Below are 25,781 nucleotides of genomic sequence, written 5' to 3'. Positions count from 1 at the left end.
AATACCGGTTCTGAAACGGGTAGGACCCTGCATTTTAACCGGTTAGAAAAAACGGTATTTTCTAACCGGTTAAGTGGTCCTGCACCTTTCAGACCGCACAGATTACCGTTTTAAAACGGTAAAAAAACGGCAATATACCGTTTACAAAGTGCGGTCTGAAAGGGGCATTAAAGGCTGAGAATTTATAAAACTGAAATTCCCACCAGTGACTGCTTGATGGCGCTGGAGGATTTCAAGTCTTACTGCATTATTTTCAAAACTGAAATACATGCTTCAGTCCAGCAGTAGGCTATGGAAGGTTAGGCCAGCCAACACACTTGTACTTTGTTCATTCTGTCTCCACCCAGCATTGTTTGTCTTCATTCTGGCGAGATCACAGGATTTAAAGCTGGACAAAAATGTAATTTGCCAATTGCTGCTTTATTACCGAGGGCTGATAATGCAGTTGTTTTCCAAAAACCAAATACACTTTGGCGGTGATTCAGACCTGGCCGGCCAGATCACAATTCGCTCGCTCGGCCGATGGTGTGTGTCTGCGCATGTGCGAATATGCATATGTGCAGACCACCTGTGCGAACACCTTTGGCGAGCATATCACTCGCCGAGGTGTTCGCTTTGTGAAGGGAGGGAAGGGGGTGGGCAGGTGGCTGGAGCAAGGGAACGCCCAGTGGACAGGTCTGAATCAGGCCCTTTGTTCAGCAGCAACTGCAACTATTATTCCACTACATTGTCATTGGTGTTAGTGGGTAGGGCCGGCGCTGCCCGCTCAGCAGAGGATAATGCAGGGAGGCGCAAGCCAGGAGAGGTGCTCTCCCTGCTCTGTATCCCCTGCTGTCCTCTGTGGCTGCCAGCTTCACCTGTTACACTACATGAAAAACAGCGGCGCCGGCAGCATGAACGCAGGCCCTGGCTAAAAGGGGTGTGTCCAATTGGAGGTCGTGGTCAGCGGTAGGGGCAGGGCCACGCCCCTGTAAAAATGTATTTATTAATTTGCAGGGGGTGCAGACTGTGTGCCGGAGGACAAGCTGCTGCTGCAGCTGCCTCACTCACCTGCACAGCACAAGGCACTGAGCAGCATGTGATGAGCGTGGGGGAGAGGCTGCGCTGCTGCGGCACCCTGTGCTCTCTACTCCCACTACCCTGTCTCTGCAGCGGGGGAGGGGGGCACGTAGGGTGACCAACTCATCCCTTTAATCCGGGACACATATTAATTACACAGGTTCTGTGGCAGTTTAAAACCAGGTGAAATGGAGTCTTGAGGTGAAGCAGTTTAAACCCAGGTGAAAGCCAGCCACAGAACCTGTGTAATTAATACGTGTCCATGATTAACCCCTTCCCGACATTTGACGTACATTTACGTCATGGCCGGGATGTACTTCCCGACACATGGCATAAATGTACGTCATGCCATTTAACTGTCACCGCGTCTATAGACGCGGTGACAGTTTAAACATGTCTGCTGTCCCTGACAGCAGACATGTCCCTGCATGCCCAGGGGGGGCTGCGATGCCGCCCCCCCGTCGGCGATCGCTGTGATTGGCTGTTCAGTGTGAACAGCCAATTACAGCGTTTTCTGTGTCACCGGCGAATAACGTTCGCCGGTGACACAGGGATCGGTGGTGATTGGTGCTGTAAAGTACAGCACCAATCACCACGGGGTGTAAGGGTGACACTGGTGTCACCCCACCTCACTTCACCCGCCCCCAAAGGCCGTGATTGGTTCGTCGGACCGACGAACCAATCACAGCCATGGAGGGTGATTTAAACTAACGGTGACTGCACTGCAGACGCCATTCCGGTCTGGAATTGCGTGCAGTGCGGTCACGTGCCTATCTGCCGCGATATACTGACCTGATCCTTGCAAACACTTACCTGATCACTGCTTGTAGCGTTCCTGGATCTTGTTACTTCTTGTGACTTCCTGTGTTGTGCTGTGCTGTGTTGTGCTGCTGCAGTGTGTTCGAGTTATAGATAGAGAGATAGAGAGAGATAGAGAGAGATAGAGAGGGCTAGTGACAGAGAGTGCTATATTTTGTGCTGCTGCAGTGTGATAGAGTTATAGATAGAGAGATAGAGAGAGATAGAGAGATAGTGACAGATTGTGCTATATATTTTTTATATATATATACAGCTGTACTGCGTGTGCAACTTACTGCTGTCCCCCCCTTTTGTGCTGATCAGTATAAATTAACTGATCAGCAACTTTGTGGGGGCGCAGGTTTTTTTTTTATATATATACCTGTCAGTGCTGCTGCTGCAGTGTCATAGAGTGATAGATAGTGAGAGATAGAGAGAGATAGTGATAGAAAGTGCTATATTTTGTGTCTGCTGCCCCCCTTTTGTGCACCCCCAGCAACTTTTTGGGGGTGCAGGGGTTATTTTTTATATATATAACTGTCAGTGCTGCTGCTGCAGTGTCATAGAGTGATAGATAGAGAGAGATAGAGAGAGATAGTGACAGAGAGTGATAGAGAGTGCTATATTTTGTGTCTGCTGCCCCCCTTTTGTGCACCCCCAGCAACTTTTTGGGGGTGCAGGGGTTATTTTTTATATATATAACTGTCAGTGCTGCTGCTGCAGTGTCATAGAGTGATAGATAGAGATAGAGAGAGATAGAGAGAGATAGTGACAGAGAGTGATAGAGAGTGCTATATTTTGTGTCTGCTGCCCCCCCTTTTGTGCTGATCACTATATCTGAGGTGATCAGCAACTTTTTGGGGGTGCAGAGGTTTTTTTTTATATATACCTGCCATTTGCACTGTCAGTTGCACCAAAGGTTGTGCACCTGCTGCCCCCCCACTGGTAATCAGTGTCGCATCACTGATCACCTTTTTTTTTTTTTTTTTGAGGGTGCTGTGGGGTCTTTTTTTAATTTTTTTTTTTTTTTTGATCAAATTTTTTTGATCAAATTCCTGTTGCCTTTGAGCGCTGTTCAGTGACGGACGTTACTGACCAACATCTGTGCTCAATTTTTGGCGCAGGACCTTTTTTTTTTTCTGCACTACATACACACTACACACTACATACTACATTGAAATAAAGTTTGTACCCCCCCTACACTATACACGTGTTGAAACATTTCACTACCAGAAACACAGAAATAAAAATGTCATCCCAAATGTCATCCCAAATGTCATCCCAAATGTCATCCCAGTCATCCAGAAGAATGTATTCAGCGGAGGAGGCATATGCCATGCTTGCCTCTGACACAGCCAGTGAGGCAAGCGGGGAATTTGAAGGATTCATCTTAAGCTCCTCTTCCTCCTCTAGTGATGAGGGACCCCCTCAAAGACGCCCCCGTAGAGCAGCTGAGACCCCCCCCCCAATAATTGATCTCGTATGGACCCCACCACCAGACAATTTTGAGCCCCAGGTTCCTGAGTTTTTGGCCATCCCAGGAATCCAATTTGATTCCACAGGTCTCAGAGAAATTGACTTTTTCAAATTATTTTTCTCTGATGATTTTATAAATTTAATGGTGGACCAAACTAATTTATATGCCCAGCAGTTTATTGCTCAAAACCCCACGTCATCATTTGCTAGGTGGACCCCTGTAGATGCAGTAGAGATGATGAAGTTTTGGGGTCTGGTGTTTCATATGGGCATAGTAAAAAAGCCAGAAATTAGGCAATATTGGAGTACAGATGTTCTGTACAGCACCCCACTTTACCGTATGGCCATGACCCGGACTCGTTTTGAGTTAATCCTTCAATTTTTGCATTACAACGATAATGCACAGTGCCCACCCAGAGATGATCCCACCTTTGACCGGCTATTCAAAGTCAGGCCGGTCATTGATCACTTCAGTGCCAAATTTGAAGAGATGTACATCCCAGATAAATTCATTTGCATAGACGAGTCCCTTATACATTTTAAAGGAAGGGTTAAATTCCGCCAGTACCTTCCCAGTAAGAGGGCAAGGTATGGCATAAAAATGTATAAGCTGTGTGAAAGCACCTCAGGGTACACTCACAGGTTTAGGGTATATGAAGGGAAGGATTCAAGAATTGAACCGCCAGAATGCCCCCTCTCCCTCGTAGGTGTTAGTGGAAAAATTGTCTGGGATTTAGTGCACCCCTTCCTGGATAAAGGTTATCACCTCTATGTGGATAACTTTTACACCAGCATCCCCCTGTTTAAGGCCCTTGGTTCAAGAGGTACAGCAGCTTGCGGTACTGTGCGCAAGAACCAAAGAGGCCTCCCAAAAACGCACATTGCCCAAGTAATGAGAAGGGGTGAAAGCAGGGGAATATGCACCGAAAATATGTTGTTGGTCAAATATAAGGACAAGAGGGATGTCCTTATACTGACAACAATTCACGGAGACAGTACCACCTCCGTCCCTGTACGAGGTACCAGTACCCACACCTCAAAACCTAATTGTATCCTGGATTACAATAGGTACATGGGCGGAGTGGATCTTTCAGATCAGGTACTGAAGCCGTACAGTGCCCTGCGGAAAACAAAAATCTGGTACAAGAAGCTGGCCGTGTATATCATCCAGATGGCACTGTATAACGCTTACGTGCTATTCCGTTCTACCAGCCAGAGGGGGACATTTATGCACTTTCAAGAGGAAGTCATAAAGGGCCTAATATTTGGGAACCAGCAGGCAGAGGGCCCCAGTACTTCTAGTACTGGCCCCCGTATTGTACCAGGGCAGCATTTTCCTAACGAAATCCCCTCCACTGGAAAAAAGGGCAGGACACAAAAAAGGTGCAAAGTTTGCTATAAAAAGGGAATAAGAAAGCAAACTATTTTCCAGTGTGACACTTGCCCCGACAAACCCGGCCTATGTATAAAGGAGTGTTTTAAAATATACCACACATCTATGGATTATTAGGTTCATAATTTCACCGTGCTTCGGGGGTCTTGCTAATGCCACATAGCACCCACCATTCATTCCACCAGAATCTGAGCCGCAAAATCCAAAAATCACTCCTTCCCTTCTGAGTCCTGCCATGCACCCAACTGGTATTTTTTGGTCACATGTGAGGCATTGCCGTACTCGGGAGAAATTGGGGCACAGATTTTGGGGTGCTTTTTCTCCTTCATACCTTCTGAAAATGAAAAATTTTGAGCCAGAACTGCATTTTTGTGTAAAAAAAATGTAATTTTTCATTTTCACTGCCCAGTTGTATCAAAATTGGTGAAACCCCTGGGGGTTTGAAATGTACACTATACCCCTAGATGAATTCCCTGAGGGGTGTAGTTTGCAAAATGGGGTCACTTGTGGGGGGGTTCCACTGTATTGGTGCTTCGGGGGTCTTGCTAATGCGACATAGCACCCACCAAAATTCCACCAGAATCTGAGCTGCAAAATCCAAAAATCACTCCTTCCCTTCTGAGTCCTGCCATGCACCCAACTGGTATTTTTTGGTCACATGTGAGGCATTGCCATACTCGGGAGAAATTGGGGCACAGATTTTGGGGTGCTTTTTCTCCTTCATACCTTATGAAAATGAAAAATTTTGAGCCAGAACTGCATTTCTGTGTAAAAAAATGTAATTTTTCATTTTCACTGCCCAGTTGTATCAAAATTGGTGAAACCCCTGGGGGTTTGAAATGTACACTATACCCCTAGATGAATTCCCTGAGGGGTTTAGTTTGCAAAATGGTGTCACTTGTGGGGGGGTTCCACTGTATTGGTGCTTTGGGGGTCTTGCTAATGCGACATAGTACCCACCAAAATTCCACCAGAATCTGAGCTGCAAAATCCAAAAATCACTCCTTCCCTTCTGAGTCCTGCCATGCACCCAACTGGTATTTTTTGGTCACATGTGAGGCATTGCCATACTCGGGAGAAATTGGGGCACAGATTTTGGGGTGCTTTTTCTCCTTCATACCTTATGAAAATGAAAAATTTTGAGCCAGAACTGCATTTTTGTGTAAAAAAATGTAATTTTTCATTTGCACAGCCCAGTTGTATCAAAATTGGTGAAACCCCTGGGGGTTTGAAATGTACACTATACCCCTAGATGAATTCCCTGAGGGGTGTAGTTTGCAAAATGGGGTCACTTGTGGGGGGCTTCCACTGTATTGGTGCTTTGGGGGTCTTGCTAATGCGACATAGCACCCACCAAAATTCCACCAGAATCTGTGCTGCAAAATCCAAATATCACTCCTTCCCTTCTGAGTCCTGCCATGCACCCAAATGGTATTTTTTGGTCACATGTGAGGCATTGCCATACTCGGGAGAAATTGGGGCACAGATTTTGGGGTGCTTTGTCTCCTTCATTCCTTGTGAAAATGAAAAATTTTGAGCCAGAACTGCATTTTTGTGTAAAAAATGTAATTTTTCATTTGCACAGCCCAGTTGTATCAACATTGGTGAAACCCCTGGGGGTTTGAAATGTACACTATACCCCTAGATGAATTCCCTGAGGGGTGTAGTTTGCAAAATGGGGTCACTTGTGGGGGGGTTCCACTGTATTGGTGCTTCGGGGGTCTTGCTAATGCAACATAGCACCCACCAACATTCCACCAGAATCTGAGCTGCAAAATCCAAAAATCACTCCTTCCCTTCTGAGTCCTGCCATGCACCCAAATGGTATTTTTTGGTCACATGTGAGGCATTGCCGTACTCGGGAGAAATTGGGGCACAGATTATGGGGTGCTTTGTCTCCTTCATTCCTTGTGAAAATGAAAAATTTTGAGCCAGAACTGCATTTTTGTGTAAAAAAAAAATTAATTTTTCATTTTCACTGCCCAGTTGTACCACAATTGGTGAAACCCCTGGGGGTTTGAAATGTACACTATACCCCTAGATGAATTCCCTGAGGGGTGTAGTTTGCAAAATGGGGTCACTTGTGGGGGGGTTCCTAACTTTTAGCATCTTATGGTGCCTAGAAACCTACATGGTGCCTAAAAAATAATCTCATAAAAAGGAGGCTCCAAAATCAAGTAGGTGCTCCTTCTATTATGAAGCCTGTGGTTTGGTCAACGTGCACACTAGGGCCACATATAGGATATTTATGAAAACAAAAGAATTGGGGGAATCAATTTTTAGTCACATTTCTCTAGTAAAATCTACTGTGTTCCTTAGAAAAATGTATTAAAATTGCAAATCTGCAAAAAAAATGAAATTTTGAAATTTCACCTACACTTTGTTTTAATTCCTGTGAAACACCTAAAGGGTTAACAAACTTTCAAAATGCTGTTTTGAATACTGTGAGGGGTGCAGTTTTTGAAATGGCATCATTTATGGGGGTGTCTCACATACAAGTCCCTCAAAGTCACATCAGAACTGAACTGGTCCCTAAAAAAATCAGTGTTTGAAATTTTCTTGAAAATTTGAAAATTTGCTATTCATATTGTAAGCCTACTAGTGTCCAAAAAAAATTAAAAGGAAGTTGAAATAATGATGGAAACATAAAGTAGACATATGGTCTATGTTAGTTATTAACTATTTTGAGTGGTATGATTATTTGTCTCACAAGCAGAAAATTTAACATTTTGCAAATTGCTAAATTTTCCATTTTTTTACGACATTTTGGTATTTTTCAAAAAAACACAGACTGTATCGACCCAAATTTACCACTAATTTGAAGTACAATGTGTCAAGAGAAAACAATCTCAAAATCACTGGGATAAGTAAAAGCAAAAAAAAGTTATCCCCACTTAAGTGATACATGTCAGATTTGAAAAAAAGGGCTCTGTCAGGAAGGCAAAAACATGCTGTGTCAGGAAGGGGTTAAAGGGATGAGTTGGTCACCCTAGGGGCATGGGGCACGGGACCCGGCCCAGGTAAAAAAAAAAAATGCCCCACCCTCTTGATGGCACTGGCCATGAATCCCCTTCCTGGCTCCTTAACCACCTGGTCAATGGCAGGGAACAAAAAGGAAAGGGGCTACACTAATGGAGGGGTGGGGTTACACGGGTCAGAAAGGGTGGAGCTACATGGGAGCAAGACTGATGAAAAAAAGGAAGGAGGAGAGGATGACCTGCCAGCCTGAACTAGGTAAGTAAAGTGTGAGTGTACTGCTGCCGGCAACTGGTGTGGTCTTTATGAAAAGGCAGTGCTACTACTGTCAGCAATTAGTGCGGGCGTTATGTATAGACAGTGCTACTTCTGTAGGCAACTGGTGTAGTCTTTATGAAAAGGCAGTGCTACTACTGTCAGCAATTGGTGTGGGCATTATGCATAGGCAGTGCTAATACTGTCGGCAACTGGTGTAGGCGTTATGTATTGGCAGCGCTGCTACTGTTGGCAAATTGTGTGGGTGTAATGTATAGGCAGCACTACTACTGTCAGCAACCGGTGTGGGCTTTATGTACAGGCAGCGCTATTATTGTCAGTCAAATGCCGCCGCCACGGGCAGGGCCGGTGCTAGGTTCCTCAGCACCCTAGGCAAATGGCCTGCCTATCCTGCACGCGACCGCCCCCCCCCCTCCCCTCCTCCTCCGCTATTACCTCGGTGCTCATGCTGGGCACTGTATAGTGGGTGTTCGGGTAATAGCCCTCCAGGTGTTCCGGATCCCTCGGGAACCCCACCAGGCCCTGCACGCTCTCCTTGGGGGAGCTGTCCCCGTAGCGGCCGCTCTCCATGTTGACCTGCACCGTGCATCAGCGGCTCCGTGTGGACCAGGGCGGTGAACCATTGCAGCGGACGTCCGGAGGAGCTGGGACACAGGCGGTAACAGATGCGGGAGCAAAATTACAGGCAAAATGTTCGTGCGCCAGCACTCGGAGACTGCAGAGGGCATGGATGCCTTCACCGCCGCCGGCAGATTATGCACTGTACTCGTGGGGCAGATGGATGGAAGCTACTGTGCTCCCCCCTTCCACCTCCTGTGCTGCCCCACTCAGATAAATAAGGGGCGCCCTCCAGTGGCCAGCGCCCTAGGCAGCTGCCTAAAGCTGCCTAGTGGTAGCTCCGGCCCTGGCCACGGTACATGGCGGGCACAGTACTCACCTGCCCGTGCCTGCCGTTGGCTGGCGTGTATATCCTCCCGGGTCCCAGGGCTGGTGTGCGCTGGGAGGCCGGCGCCACCATCTTGGAACGGGGCAAAATATTGGGCCAGGTTAGGGTCTTTCCTCCTTTTCTGCCCTGTTAGCCAATGGCAGCTGCCCACTAGGTATATAGGGGATCTGCCTAGGCTAATTAGTACAAAAAGTCATCTGAGCCATGCAGTACTTGGGAAGACTTCTGATTGTTACTAGTGCCTGCTGCTAATCCAGCTCTGTCCATCAGTGTCCGCTCGCTGGCCGGCCCCGGTTTGGTCCGGTTGCCAGCTCCGCTCTACCGGGTTCATCGTCCCAGTACCCTCCAGGTCCAGCTGTCAGCCGGCTCCACTATCCATAGTCTTCCAGTTCTTCTTCACACTTGGATCCAATTCTCTCATTCATCAAATTCACCTCTTTCTCCGGATACAATTATAATCTTCATCATCATCTCCAAAGTTGTCAGCATCCAACCTCTGAACACCCTACCTACCTGTGATCCACGTTTGTCCCAAGTATCTTGTAAAGATTTGCCTTTTACTTTTTAATATGAAATCCTTTATTAAACCTGCTCGCTTTAATCCATCATCCTCTGGTCTGTCTTCAGTTCCCGAGCACCACGTGACACCCTCAAATCCCTCAGCTGTGACATTGTCAGTGATTGGTGTGGGCATTGTGTATAAACAGCACTACTACTGTTGGCAACTGGTGTGGGCATTATGTATAAGATGTGCTACTACTGTTGGTAACTGGACACGGTCTCGGTGTGTGGACACGGCCTCGGTGTGTGGAACATGTAACAAGAGAAAAGAAGGAGCGCACACATGAGCAAAGTGATGACCAGTATTTACTAAAAGTGTAGGCTCACATACAATTCAGTATACTGTAGTCGGCATGGGGAGTATTCACCGCTTGCTTGAACAGCCTGTAGCACGGGAACCAGAGGACATCCAGCAGAACCGGCACAGATAGATCGGCGGCAGCGGCGGCGGCGTTCTCCACACTCAGACCATGGACGGACTGGAAGTAAGGATCCGATACGTCAGATGACCACGCCCCAACGCTTTTAGTCACACGACTTCGTCAGCGTCTTCCCCTGCTTCTCCAACGCGTTTCAAGGCACTCGGCCTCTTTGTCAAGGATACCTGCTATCAGTACTGGTCTTGAGTTTTATAGCAGTGTGGCAGAGGAAAACTTTTTTCTTTTTTTCAAAACATACTGCCACACTGCTATAAAACTCAAGACCAGTACTGATAGCAGGTATCCTTGACAAAGAGTGCCTTGAAACGCGTTGGTGAAGCAGGGGAAGATGCTAGAACAGCACATTGCATTTGCCGGAAACACGGACTGCAACTTCCGGTAACGGAACTAACAGCGTGTGAAGGCAGAGAAGACACCGCTGCTCCACTCTTGGCGACCAGCTATCGGAGGAGAGGTAAGAGTAGGGACAGTTAGGGATAACCATACCCTCCCACTCCGTCTAAACCACCGAAAAACAAAGCGACCGCAACTAGCAAACCCCAAACGAAAAAAATCTCAAAGTGCTCCAAAAGGAGTTGTAAACATTTCTTGCCATTGCAATTGTTATTATTATTTTTTAAAATTGGTATACCCACTTTTATCTTTATTTTTATTTTGGTTCTGGCATGCACATTTGATTTATTTTCTTTTCTTTTTGTTCATTTATCTTACACCATATATATATATATATATATATATATATATATATATATATACACAGAGTTTGTTGAGAGCAGCACATCCACTATCTTGTATAGCTTGCTCCGGTGCCCTCCTGAGAGGGAGAACCCCACTGGTAATACAGTCAAGTACGGCGGCACCCGGAGGCACTCGCGACCTGTCAACTGAAAGTCATGTTGACTGTTTCACCTGTGCATTCTATATGTCGGTATTTTGACCTTGTCAGGATTGTAAATGTCGGGATTTTGTCCGTGACGGGATTTTAAATGTCGGGATTTTGACCTTGTCAGGATTTTGTCCGTCGGGATTTCATACCGAATCCCGGCCCAGCCCCCGGAACTATCCATTGGCAATTTGGTCAGTTGTGACTTTTCAGCCTTCCTTTTCCTGCTAAGGAATCAACCTTTGATCTATCCCTAATTTGGGATGAATTCTGGCTTCTGCAATCCGCATGCAGAGTCCATCTTGCTAATTGGGACCTCCAAGCCTTTACCCGTAGGTCAGTGGCGTAACTATAGTCTCGCAGCCCCCGGCGGTGGCGGTGAGGCGCTGAGAGGGTGTGGGCTTTTGTCTGCACCTGGTCCCAGCTCTCCCGGCTACTGCTGCAGTGCTGCTAATACAAAAAGTGACACTTGGAAAATGGCTGCCCCCATACTGCAGACAGTTTTCCGTCTGCTGTATGGGGCAGCCATTTTCCAAGTGTCACTTTTCATTAGCAGCAGTAGCCGGGAGAGCCGGGACCCAGCGCAGACACCCCCCCCCCCCCCCTCCGCCGCACCCTGGCTCCCCTCCACTTGCAGCACAATCACGGCCGTGGCTGACTGCTGTCCCACCATGCAGCTGCACTGAAGGTGACAGGACGCCGGTCCTCACCAGGGCACGGGAGTGATGTTCTCACACTTTCATTGAAGAAATATTTATGAGGTAACGGCCGCACGGGGGGCGGGGGCATTTTTGGCAGGGGGGTGCAGAATTATTAGTTACGCACTGCCGTAGGTGAGAGAATTGGGACACTATCAGCACAAACCATGTTGAATGGAAGGTAGTTATATCAGTTTACTGACCATTGTTTACAACTATTAAACACGGAATTATACTGAGGCATAACTTTTAGAGATAACTTGCTCAGAGAATTGTTCATACTTTATGATCCAGCAAGCCAAGTGAAGTGATCCATCGATTTATTGCATGTATAAATGGCATATCAATTGCCAGATCGCATGTGAACCTCCCAAGGTCAAACTGGTCCGACTGGTCCTTAGTACATTGTATGGGCCTTTACACTAATTAGGGGTACATGTCGACAGATGACGAAATACACCCAAAATACGTGGAAAATCTCATGTCAGCATTTTTTAAAATGAATACCTCCCAACATGACCCTCTCCAGGATGGACACATTGCTCTGTTTCTGGACATCTCTCTTAATGTATGATTGCTATCACCTGTGTGAAAACACCTTTCTTACCTATTTACCTGTTTAAAACAGGTGACAGCAATCTTATATTGAGAGGGAAGTCCAGAAACAGAGCAAAGTGTCCCTCCTGGAGAGGGTCATGTTGGAAGGTCTGAAAATGTGACAACCATTTTCATGTCAACCTTTTTCTTGTGTTGTTCTTTTGTCCATATCAACCTTTTATTGTGTGGACTTGTTCACTGTCGACCTAGTTACAGTCAACCCAATAATCCACGCCCCATTGTATTATGGGAAAGCCACTATGACTTTCTATTTTTCTTTTACTCCAATCCCATATGCTGTCATCTCCTCCTGATAACAGGCTATCTCCTGCCTCCTGTATCTGAGCGCCCAAAACACAACCTCAGCGATGCAATTTATACGTCCTCCAATCACAGGACTCACGTACCAATCTCAGTCCAATCAATTCCGTGGCCCTTGTTACCAGCCAATAGTGGATCTCCAATCTGAACAGGCAGCCAATCACCGCCCGCATCCTGCGGTCGCGTCACAGCATCTGTAATTTTAGCGTAGAGTTGCTACTCTGGATGGTGAACATTTGGCGGCAGTTTACGACTTTTGCGTAGCGAGGAGGCTTCACTGCGCTGGCGGCGGATGGTCCCGTGGCGTTTCTAACGCAAATAACGTAACGCAGGTCTGTGCTCAGTTCTATGCTCGGAGTCGGAACAGAAGACGGCGGCTGGAAGGGAGATAAGAAGCAGGTGGGTGCTGCTCTGTCATTTGTCATGTAGCCTATATCTGCCACACACACTGCACTCACTTACAGGTTTGTGTGGAGTGTCACATGTAGCCACACCTCCAGCACACAGACTGCAGTCCCTGGCAGGTATATGCTCGGTGTTTGTGCACTGTGGGGTATATGTATGAAGCAGTAATAAAGGTGCCCACAGACGCTACAATTATCGAATGCGTTTTGTACTTTTTAAGCACAAATTGCATCTTATGTACAATTATTGGATGGTGTTTATGTTCCCTGGAGCCCGATATTGTATGTCTAAAAAAGTACGTGCTGCACGTACTTTTTAGACTACATCTGAAATTTAACATTACAAACATGGGTTCATCACATGCATCCAAGTGCACATCTCATAGCAAGCTGGAAGAAAAATTGTATAGAACCATTGTACAGTCAAAAACGCATAGCACAGTACAATTGTAGCATCTGTGGGCACCTTAAGAGTGGAGAAGGGTGGCACAGCAACCTATCAGCTGCTACGTATCAGTTTATAGAATGCACTTGATCAATGTTACTTCAAAGCTGATTGGTTGCTATGGCACCCCCTCCAGTGATGGGAAAATTGTCAAAACTGAAGGGGATCTAGACACTACCATCACATCACTGCTTCATACTGTACATTTAGCTCTGTGTGTGCTGTGCAGTCACTGACCAGTATATGGTGAGCGTGTGTGCTGGACTGGAATGTGCATGTAGCCTGTACCTTGGTATGGGTAAAAACCAGAACGGACAACAGGACCCCGTAATGCTGGACCGGACAGACTCCATTCACCAATATATGTCATTCCGGAGCTTGAAATGTCTGGCCGGGGGGTGCCAGCCCTGGGGGTGTCCCGTCTGATGGAGCTGCTGTGACACCTGTCACCAGGGAGAGGAGGAGGGGGAGAATAAAGCCTCCATGTATGGTTCCCCCTCCCACCCCCCAGATGGGACACCCCCAGCTCAGACACTATGGCCCTTATTCTGATCGATGCGGATATTCCCGCTTGCGTACGGGCCGCCGATGTTTATCTTCTGCGCATGTGCAGAGGTCACTCTGCGCATGTGCAGGCGATTTCGCCGCAAGGATTCTCTATACGCCGCACAGGGGGCGTAGAGGGGCGTGAGGGGCTACTTATCCTCATTACCCTATGCATACGCCCCGCGTTTCATGGGCGTTCCCATGCAAACGCGGGGCGTATGCATGGTAATGAGGCCGTGACGCGTGGGTACGGGGCGGGCATCTGACATCGCCGGATGTCAGCTGCCCGCCCCCATACAAGATTTCACACGGACAAGTGTCCGTGTGGTCTTGTGTTGCGGGACCTGGTGGAGCGTGCGGCCCTGCATTCGATGTTCGGCGACCATCGAATGCAGGGGCTGCTCCCACCATGGAGGAGGCGTATCCCCGTCCAATTTCATGCGGATCGCCACATATCCGCGTACGGACGGCCGTGGCGATCCGTATGGAAGGCGGGGATTCGCCTGCACGGTCGGAGCCGCATATGCGGCTCCGGCCGCACCAACCAGAATAAGGGCCTATAAGCACTGTTATACGGAGTATGATGGTCTGGTCAGGTTTCAGTTTTCACTAATGCTGCTTTCCCACTGCAGACCCGTTTTAAGTTACAGGTAATCTTAAACGGTATTTAGCATTCCCACTGCAGCAGATTACAGTTTTAAATGCCATTTAAGTACCATTCCCATTGCAGGTAAAACGTTTTAGCTCTTCAAAACGTTTTTACAGCACAAATGAGTGCCTGTGACTTTAATGGGCTTTTCAGGGTTGTGGGGAGTGTCACAACACAGGCAACAACCAATCGCTTGAATTGTAGCCTGTTTACATTAAGAATACCGTTTAAAAGGCATTCCCATTGCCTCTTAAATGGTAGATTACCGTTTAAAACACTGCTTTGAAAACGGGTTGAAATACCGTTTAACCAGTGGCGTAACTAGAAATTTTGCTCCCCCCTGCCAAAAAATAAGTGGCGCCCCCCACCCCCTCCCATTTTTGGTAAAAAAAAAAAAAAAAAAAAAACAGGCATCAGTGTAGCAATAGAAAGGTGGCACTCTGGGTCTTGATAAGAAACATGAAATTCAAGTGTTTATTGTCAACGGTGTTTCGGGCCTGCTACGACTTCAGGACACACAACTTGTCCTGCATAGCTGCTGTTTGCCGGCAGCAATGTGCAGACGTTAGATGCAGGTGTGAGTGTGGGTATTTGGCGTCACCCTGCTGAGGTGACACCTGAGTGCAGGCCGCATCCCCACGTGATGCCGCTGATCTGGCAGCAGCAGGGGAGAGACAGCCGGGCACACTACATGTGGCGAGGATCCGGCAGCAGGGGGAAGAGCTGATAGCAAATTACTCCATTGCCTACCGTGGGGATATGGAAAATCATATTATACCACTCGGATGGAGCAAACATTTACATTTAGGTGCCAATACATGGAGCGATGTGCTAAAGCAGCGTGGATTTTTAACTAGATGTGATCTAGTTCAAAATGTACGTGCAGCGCACGCTTTTCATGCCATCCGGACTGAGCCAAAACACACATCATGCCACACTGAAAGACCAAAAATTCACATTAAGGCACACATATTGAGCCAAAATTCACGTCATGCCACCCAGATTGAGCCAAAATTCACTTCATGCCACCCATATTGAGCCAAAATTCATGTCATGCCACACAGATTGAGCCAAAATTTGGGGAGGCAGGGACTGCGGAGAGGCAGGGACCAGGACTAGAGGGGACGCAGGGACTGAGACAGCAGGGAGGCAAGAACCGGGACCGCAGGGACACAGGGATAAGGACCAGGGGACGCAGGGATGCACACCCACCAGGGGTCCAGTGGTTATGCCCGGCAGGTCTCCAGTGACAGCGAGGATGAGAGCTGGGTGCACCCTACTTGCACACCTGGCACAGGGGCCCCAGCAGTGGCATTACTGGGAGCCAGACGCTCTCTATGTCACCGCCCAGTGGGAAGGGTCCAGCAGAGGCATAGATGAAAGTATGGGGGTGGACATAAATGGATGAACGGGAGGGGGCATAGATGAACAGACGTATGGACTATTGTGAAGGGACATAGACATATGCTTTATTATAAATTCATATGTACCCCTAATATACTTCATATAATCAGCATACAATCAGCCCACCCCTTATATGTTTGGTGCTTTCACCCACCCATCCCAATTTCCAAATGTCTCCCCCTTTACAGTATAAACAGTATGCCAAAGATACACCCACATCCCCCCTCCCTCCCCACCCACATTAACATCCATTATTATCCATTATTATAACTTACAGTTTGGGGGGGTTAAGCCAGGATTTCATGTGAAGCAGCACTGTTCTTTCCATGCACAAGTCTTGCTGCCTTGGGGTCAGGGAGAGTTAAGGGAGTTGGGGGCAGCGGTGACCTCTCCTCCCTATAAAGTACCATGCTGCAGCTATATCCGATCACCAGCTGCGGGCATATGAAGAGAAGAGAAGCCTGGAAGAGGCACCCGGGATGTGGAGGGACAGACCAGCCGCAGCTCCGGCTGGAGATATTAACGCGCAGCCGTCAGTGAGGGCAGAGCTGTGCAGCGGGCGGAAGCCAGAAGCAAGATGGCCAAGGGAGTCTCTCTAGTCTCTACTCCGCCTGCTCACGTGGCCAGGCTTCCCCGACACAGCACCCGTAGTCCAGTAGTCAACGGGCGCTTGGTACTCCGCAAGTGCAGGGAGGGAGCAGTTGCCGGCTCAATGTGCTGCAGCGGCAGGCGGCACGCCAGCAGCCGCATATGTCACATACTGATTTTCACTCAGTGCGCCCATGCAGCCCCCGCTCCCCCAAGCAGCCGCGGGGGCTGCCTTACACTAGTTACGCCAGTGCGTTTAACTTTAAACGGTATTTCAACTCTGGCGCTTTCCCACTGCAGCCTTAAACAGTATTTTGCCCTCAAAAATCGGCAATATACCGTTTTGAGGCTGCAGTGGGAAAGGGGCATGAGTCCTTCTGTACCTTAATCACACATTATTTGGAGAGCCTGTATAAAAAATTGGGAAAACCCCTACACACCACAGATCACCGGTGCATCACTTGTGTGTGTGGAGCGATCTCCCTGGTACTACCATTGGTGACTTGTGGGAAGGATTCAAAAGTGGATACAATGTTGATGTTGTTACTAGCAGCGGCGTTTTGCCGGTGCACGTGTGTCACAGTTGTGTGGTGATTGATTCGCAATTGCAGGTGTAGTGAGGATTTATTCTAGGTGAGTGACAAGTATTTAGCATCTGGGGAAGCAAGGTGTTTGGCAAAAAAAAAAACGCAGGCATGTCTGGACCATCTTCTGGGCATTTTTGAGTCAGCCGCTGAAAATGTATTCATAACTGGAGAGGTCCTGACACCTTAAACCAGTGGTTCCCAAACTGTGTGCCGTGGCTCCCTAGGGTGCCTCAGGACACTTGCAGAGGTGCCCTGGGTTGGTGGTCCAGGACCAACTCAAATTATATTTATGGGCTAAACCAGTGCTGGTGGCTGCCAATCATAAAATGTGTACAAACAGAAGCAAATCCTGCCCTTTACCACATAACTGACCCTAAGAATCGCATATAAACTCAATCTAATTAATATTTTTTTGGCCTAGGGGTGCCATGAAAAAATTCTAATATTCTAGGGTGCCTTGATTCAAAAAAGATTGGGAACCCCTGCCTTAAACTGAGGACTCACTGGAGCGATGTGTACCCGGACCATATATCGGCCCAATGGCTGGCATATCGAAACTGTGGTACGTCTCAGAAGGATGGAACAATAACTTGTTCCTTCCATCATTACACTGCGTAGCACTGCATACAATATTGTTTGCCCAGAAGTCTATTCTGAGTAATGTGGTTGATATGTCGTTCTAGTTCTGCTGGACTCAATGTATCGGGCCGAGATCACTCCAGTGTGTATCCGGAGGTCCGATGTTACAACCGATGTTCCCTCTTTTGTATTTAAGCTGTGGGTGTGAGATGATAGCAGTGGGCATCTCAATGCACAAGCCGGCGTCTGACTCATTGACATGTCCATAAGTACAGTGTATCCGAAAACTCCGTTGCCAATGCAATGCTTCTGAGTGTACCACCTGAATTGAGCCATGGGTCAAGTATGTATTCATGTCTATATAGCATATCTACTTGTGAGTTTGTGCACTCACTGCTGGTATTTTTTATTTTTTTTTTCTATACTTTTGTAAACTATAAATGCTATATTTTGTATGTCGTATGTTTGGTGCTGGATGCTGCAGGAGTGTTTAGTAACTGAAAGAGGCAGAGCTAATAGGATTTACACGAATACCCCTTTCAGATCGCTAAGTCAACTGGGCTATTGCATGTTAACCCGGGTTGATCTACGGTTTGAAAGCACCACAGCCATGTTTCCCGGGTTGAGCAACCCAGCATTTCAACTTTGGTCATTACTAGGGTTGAACACGGCTGCGACCTGGGTTGCTGTGCTGTGTGAAAGGGAAACGTGGGTTGAGCGACCCAGGTCCAGTTCACACTAAGGAGGAGACAGTGTCAGCTCCAAGTGTTGCCTCCTCCCCTTCCCGTCTGACGCCAGTGATCTAGGGCAGTATGTATTAATATACATCGCCGCCCTTCGCCTGACAGCCGCCGCGATGCTGCCGCATATGTACTAACATATGCGGCTAGCATCGGGTTGCGGTGACGGAGACCCCCGCAATACCTGTGATGTGGTCTGAGGGGGTCTCCGTCACATCCCGGCGGCTGCCAGTCTCCTCCTCCCCCTGCAGCCGGATGTCCTCCCGGCTGTGACACCTGCTGGGGGAGGAGGAGATCAAAGGAGGACGGGAGGGGGGCTGTGTGGACGGCGGGCGTCGATAGAAGCCCATAGGCTTCTATAGGGTGGCGATACCCTGCCCAGCGGAGACGGGGCGGGCGGCTAATGGTAAATAGGAAAATGTGGTAAAACCCCCGTTTTACCGCATTTTCCCTTTAGTACTAGCAATAAGCCAGGTTGCTGCGGCAGCTTTCAGACCGCAAATGCCGGGTCGCTCCCGGGAAGGACCCGTGTCCCCATCCTGGGCGCAACCTGGCATTTGCAGTATGAAAGGGGTATGATTTAGTTCATAAACATCCCAACTGATAGCAATGTAACTAAAGGCCCATACACATTGGGCGATTTTGAGCTGAAAGCCGCTCAAAACAGCAAGTTTGAGCCACTTTCAGCTCAAAGCCGCCCAGTGTGTATGGGCCGGCGTTGAGCGATCATGCGCGCTCCCGCATCATTGCCGGGAATGCAGTTCTTCTGCTTGTATTACCAGAAGATGAGTGGCTTTGCGGACGGCTTTGCATAGCATATTCCTGTGTGCATCGGATCCTGTAGAGTATACGTGCAGCGCGTATGATCTATAGTTTTGGACCATCAGCGGCACATCGCAGGTGCTTTTTAGCATCCATGATGTATCGCATCTGATCAGGGCCATAGGTGTGGGCACCACCGGCTCACACCTATAGTCTGCGGAGCGGTGAAGCACCAAGCATGAAATGCTTGCTCTGCGCCTCCGAGATCCCCCCTTCCCAGGGAACTGCTTGAAGTCGGATCTGTGTATGGGGGCCTTAAGTCAAATAATCAGCATACGCTATGTTGTCATCTTACTTTAAATAATCAGCATATGCATTGTTGTCATCTTACTTTAACAGCATAGAATGAGGTCTGAAAAAGTATTGCACCATTTAACTTCTTTAAAATGCAAATAAAAAAAATTACAAAAAATCATGTGTGGACAATATGTGGCGCATTGGGTGTTTTGGTACTACAAAGCCCTAGCATACTCTGCCAACTTATGATGAGTTGCAGTCCGATCTGTATGTCTGTGCGACATCTCTGAATCAAGCACGTCATGCTCTCAGCCATGTGGTACAACAGGCATCCAGAACACATAAGGGATCATCTTTATGGTCCAAATCCAGAAGTGTTTGGGGCTAAGGGTGTCCATACAAAATGCACTATAGGGGACTTTACTTGTATAATTTGGAGAAGAGAAGGGAAAGGGGGGACATGATGGAAACTGTCAAGTATATTAAGGTTTTTTTAACAAGGTCCAGGAGGTAAACATTCTTCAATGAAGAGAAGTATTAGAGAAAGCTAGTAAGTGTAGTTTCACTTGCTGTCAACAGATGGCAGTGTAAGCCCTCTTGAAGCAAATGCTTCCAAGACTAGTAGATGTACGTTCACTTGCTTCCAACAGATGGCAGTGTTTCGGCATCACACGGACACTAGATACATACTGTATATAGATGATGAGGACATGCACTGACACTGGACAGGGAGGTTTAGGGGAAATATGAGGAAACATTGCTTAGGTGGTAGTGACAGTAGAGAAGTAGGGTAGTGGTTACCTAAAGGATAAATCAAAGGGGGAGACAAGGTGGGTCAAGTGGTTTTTATCTGCTTTCAAATTAAGTTTCCATGGGCCAAATTTATTAAGCCTTAACCAACCAATCGGCTTCTGTCTTTTCTCAAACACAGCCTATGAAGTGTAAGTTAGGAGCTGACTGGCTGGTCCTTTATCACTCTTTTTATTACTCTCCACTTTATCACTTGTTAAGGCTTAATACATTTAGCCCCACATTGCTTTTAACATCATTCAATTCCCGTTAAGAACAGATATATCGTATGTCATGCTTTTCGGAGATGTCACTTAAACGCAGACCAAGGGCCTTATTCTGATTGACTTGCAAGGCTGCGAAATTTGCAGCCTTGCAAGTCCATCAGACGCCCGGCGTTCTCATGGGAATGTCCATTGAACGCTGGGCATTCCCGTATGCTAACAGGGCTGCCCAGCACACACACACCACACCACCCCCCCCCCCCCCCACCCCACCCCCCCCTCGGCGTGTAGAAAACCGAAAGTTCGCCCTCGGTGTCATGTGTCATTGGTCCTCCGGGCAAAGGCACAGAGAATCGAATGAATCAAAAGTTCCAGCAACTCATGGGAATGTTCATTGAGATGAGTCAGTCTCGCAGTGTGTATGTCACATACTGTCACAGACCTCTCTCCCTTGAATCATTTGCCACCTGGTCTCTACATCCGGGTTTCACTTTCAGAAAGCAAATCATTTTCATATCATATTTTTACAAACCTGTTTCCCTGCCAGGTCATTTGACTGCTGGTAATATGAACATGACACGGCTTGTATCAGAAGATTGCCCTGCCACATAATAAGTCATCATGATCCCACATACACTCTGTGGTTTAAAATGAAAAGGGTATATACAACAAAGTGAAACTGTCACAGATATGTACTAACAATCGCTAGGAACTGGTGATCAGACGAGGCTCTTTAGAAAATGGTAAACGCTGCCCCGCTGAATGCACCCACCCTCTCGCTGAGCAAATCCCCCACTAGCATGCAAGCGGATGTTTACACTTACACATCTGCTCGCATACAGCTGCACAGAGGAGATATCATTCGATGGTCGATGGTCGCTCACCATCGAATGATTTCCCAAGCCTTCGCTCTGATAATTAAGATTATACTTCCTTTAAGGTGCCCGCTATCCACCAAATTGGGGGCGGGCGCTGACTTCATGTGACGTCAGCCACCCACCCCAAGGATGCATGGGCATGCCCTTGTTCACAGGGATATGTCCAGCGTTTCCATGGGGATGCCCATAAAATGCTGGGCAGACCCCTGCATGCGCCTCATGCCTGCCCCCTGCCCGCCCATCTTGTTGCGATGGCCCTGGTGAGTGTGAAACTCTCCAAAGGCGTTCACTACTGGGGTTTGCACACGTGGACTGAATTTGGACCTGAACGATCAGGTCCGAATCGCCCCAATAGAGTATTGTTTCGGCCCACAGAATGGCTGTTTCAGTTGTGTGTGTGTGTGTGTGTGTGTGTGTGTGTGTGTGTGTGTGTGTGTGTGTGTGTGTGTGTGTGTGTGTAGGTAATAGGTTTACTTTAACACATTTTCTACATAAAGACAACATAAATATATATATTTGTTTAGAAATGTAGGAGCAACACCGATAGCAACCAGTCTTGATAAATGCACCCTCAATGCTGATTGGCTGCTACTGTATGTGCAACTTCTCCTCTGGTCCACTTCACTATTTCACTGCTTAGTACATCAACCCCCCTATAATGTTCTTTAGACAAGAATTGATTATATTGAGTACTAGTAAGCTCGCTCATATCAAAAGCTTTGAAACCTTCTGCAATTGTGCGAAAGAGAGAGATGTAGTTTTACTCTCTGCCAGCAGATGACAGTGTTTCGGAGGCTCACGGACACTAGACATATGCATAGATGATGAGGCGTATTGGTCTGATTCATAGGTGTACACATGGCAGTGGCTGTGTTACAGCATGCAAATCTGCAGGAGGCATCTTATGTAAAAAGATGGCCACTGCTGGCTTCTCTGATCTGCATCATAATCGCAACCATCAGTTGCAGTAGCGGATATCGGAGTAATACCCCATACACTTTAGCAGACATGGCCGCGACCCTTATTGGCTGCTGATATCATTCAGTGATATCCCAGGGACCAGCTTAACATGCAGGTCATTTGGTGATATAGCCATATTGACCTGCAATTTCAGTAGACATCAATCATCGTTAATCATGCACGTCAGCGCTCATAGTTAATGAGTGTACACACTAAACGATATAGTGAATGATATAGCTCAGGAAGCCCTTTCCGAGTGATATCTTTCACTGTATCCTCTAGTGCAGTGGTTCCCAACCTTTTTTCTCTCCCGTACCCCTTGATTAGGCTTTTCATTGATAAGTACCCCTTCCTCTCATTTTGAAATAGGGACAGTACTTAGCGGTATGCGGATCCTTATGCATGTCCTTATATTAAGGAGGAGTGGAGGAGTAGTATACAGCAAGGAATCATGCCCTTCTGTGTCTAGACACTGGTTGTGTATTATCTCCAGGATTCCCGCTAACATCGGTAGGATTAATGCCGCTGCTTCCTCCACCTGTGTCAGTGCTGGGCAGATGACTGCTGATGTCTGAGGGCAGCACGGGATGCTCCCAATGGATTGCTGGTGAGACATATGACACAACATGGTTTGTCTCCATGGCAATGGGTCTTCTTCAGCCATCAAAAGACCTTTTCATTGTCCGCCATTACCAATATTATGTTTAAGTACCCCCAACTGGTCTGCAAAGTACCCCAGGTTGGGAACCACTGCTCTAGTGCACAGGTTCTCAAACTCTGTCCCCAGGACCCCACACAGTTAATGTTTTGCAGGTCTCCTCACCTGTGGGTCTTTTAAAATGTGTCATGAGTTTTAAATGCACCTGCCGGGTGACCTGCAAAACGTGAACTGTGTGGGGTCCTGAGGACCGAGTTTGAGAACCCCTGCTCTATTGTGTATGGGGCTTAACCCACAGGTTGCTCAGGATGTCTGCCAGAACTACACCTCTGGGGTTAATGACACAGCCACTGGCTATTGCATGCCCCCAAAACTAAAGTGACATGCCTCCATTTTAGGGAACACTTGTATTCTCCTCCCCCAAACATCTGCAGCAAGTCAGTCATGCTGCAGCATCCAGGGCACTGCTATAGGGGTTGCAGTAATATCATTTCCCCTGCTCACTGCAGCCCTGACACATTCCACTGAAACAGGACTGCTTGCAGGCCTGAATCAGGCCCATAACATCTTTACCTATGTGTGGGTTGAGTAAGTAGACTCTTAACCTAATTGATAATCCACTGATGTTTTACCAGCCTTGGCTATAGTCAGACATACTGTTGATTGTGGTATTTGCAGACACAATAGATCACAGCCTGTACGGCACTGCTGACCTTGACATGAAATATGAAGTAATTGCCAGTCAGTCGCAAGGAAGCCAGGGCAGGCCTGTGCTCACTCCCTGTACTTTTCATATAGGGGGTGATTTTTTAACGATCAGATGGAGCTGAATTCGGCCCCGTTCCGATGGTTGGGGGGTCTGCCCAAAGCGTATATTTGCACATGTGCAGATCCTGCACCGAGTGGCTTCGGCGAGGTACACACTCGCCAAGCCGTTTGTTGCGGGGAGGGAGGCTGGGGAGGAAACAGGGCTTGCCCATGGGAACGCCCAACGTTTTATGGGCGACCCCATGGGGATGCGGGAGGACCCATGCCTGTCAGGGTCGGACAGTTTACATCACAGGATGTCAGCGCCCGCCCTCTCTTCGGTGGACACTGAAGGCAGGAGAAATCAGTCGATGGTTGGTGTACATTGAATTAATTCTCCTGCTAGAGGAGGCACGCAAGGCGATGTTTTAGCGAACACTTTCCCTCACATGGTACCGAGTGGATTGTGGTAGGGGGTGCGATTGGCGATAGGCATTTCAGCGCCTAGTAAGCAGCGAGTTTTACTGCTTACCGAGCTGACAAGAATTGGGCCCACAGTTTTTGACGTTTTATGAAGCAAACTAAAACCTTATCTATTCATGACTATTACATTCAGAGGAAAGTATTTTATTGTTCATCGAAAAAAATGGCTGCTTCCACTTCATAAAGACGACGGGTTCTTGTAATGATTTCAGAGGCAGCAGAGGTCCTTACTGTGCATTGCAGATTGCAGTAGCTTTGTATTTTGTCAAAGTAACCATACACCCTCCCTACTTTAAACACTAATCCCCGCTTTAGACAGGGATCAGCGGTAGGACTTTGAAAAGTATAGTGGCTATTTAGTGCAGCGGAGCAAGATGACATATCGTGGCTTATGAGGCATCGATGACACTGAAACCCCGCCGCCAGCACCTGTCCTTAGTTGGGATCATCATTCAGGGAAGGTGGGACCGTACAGTCCCTTTATAATTATCGTCTCATGCCTTTTTAACAGGAAAACACTGTTTCAGAGACACTATGTGGTAATCGCTGAAAGGGGCCTTTAATATTTTTGTATGCTGACTAATAAATTAAACCCCATTAATTGGATTTCATCATAGGACCATGTAGTTTTCATTTTATTAGTCCCTATTTAAGCAAAAAAACAAAACTTTCATTTCACTAATTTGGTGATATATAATTATTTTAAAACAGGGGTTCTCAAATTCGGTCCTCAGGACCCCACATAGTTCACATTTCCTGGTCACCCGGCAGGTGCACTCATTACTCATTGACAAAGGACTGTGAAGACTATTAAGGTCATTGGCTTCTCACCTGCACTAATTGGCCACCCGCCCTTACCACATCAGACCATATTCGCTGCTTAGCAAGCAGGTAAACGCCGCCCACAGCAAATGCACGCCCCCGCCAATCGAATCCGCGGGCTAGCATGCAAGTGGATTTGAATGCTAACACATCCACTCGCATCATATGCTGGTCACTCACTATTGAATAATTTCTCAGCCTTCGCTCTGAAACCTAAGTCTATACTTACTTTTCAGATGCCCACTAACTGACTAATTTGGGGGAGGGCACTGACGTCATGTGGTAAGCATGGACACTCTAGTGTCCGCAGGGGTATGCCCAGCATTTCTATAGGCGTACCCATAAAATGCTGGGCGGTCCCCTGCATCCGCCCATCTTGGAGCGAATGCACCGGCGAGTGTGAAAATCGATGAAGATGGTTGCTCCCGGGGCATGCACATGCGCATATTCGTGCATACGCAAAGCCCCACCTGGGGCAAATTTGGACCTGAGTGATCAGGTCTGAATCGGCCCCATAGTGGGCACACCCACAGGGATTCTGGAATTGTCTTAAATGTTAGATGAACGGGTTCAGATTTACTCCGGTCTCACAAACTGCATCTTATTGGCTCTTACACATTTTTGAATAGCCAATAAGAAAAATCTGAACTTACTCTAATTTGGCAGAAAAATAGAGTAGATCCGAATGCGCTCGTCTCGACCTGAACTACCACCGGAGGTATATTTATAAAAGTGCCGATTTATAGAAGTTGTTGCCCATAGTAACCAATCAGTTTCTAGTTATTTTCTAGAAGG

General features: G+C 47.4%; 2 protein-coding genes across 4 annotated transcripts in view; one reads left to right on the top strand and one right to left on the bottom strand.

The window, feature by feature from the left end:
• GNL3L (G protein nucleolar 3 like) overlaps positions 1-12,612 on the bottom strand; it is a 73,746-nt gene extending 61,134 nt beyond the window's left edge. The window contains exon 1 of the mRNA XM_083158967.1: positions 12,511-12,612. Within this exon, the coding sequence (XP_083015093.1) occupies positions 12,511-12,597 (87 nt within the window). The 5' untranslated portion in view covers positions 12,598-12,612. The remainder of the gene's footprint in view (positions 1-12,510) is intronic.
• Positions 12,613-12,665: 53 nt separating this feature from the next.
• The window catches only part of EEIG1 (estrogen-induced osteoclastogenesis regulator 1), a 63,069-nt gene continuing 49,953 nt past the window's right edge, over positions 12,666-25,781 (top strand). For 2 of the 3 annotated variants that reach the window (XM_083158973.1, XM_083158971.1), the window contains exon 1: positions 12,666-12,823. The gene's annotated coding sequence lies outside the window, so the exon portion shown is untranslated. Of the gene's footprint in view, positions 12,824-17,946; positions 17,970-25,781 lie in introns of those variants that run through there. The other variant, XM_083158972.1, reaches the window with a different exon arrangement.

This window comes from Crinia signifera, chromosome 9 (genome assembly GCF_055691185.1).
Source record: "Crinia signifera chromosome 9, ASM5569118v1, whole genome shotgun sequence".
Classification (NCBI taxonomy): domain Eukaryota; kingdom Metazoa; phylum Chordata; class Amphibia; order Anura; family Myobatrachidae; genus Crinia; species Crinia signifera.
Note: the sequence above shows the minus strand (reverse complement) of the source record. Positions and strands in the feature narration are given on the sequence as shown.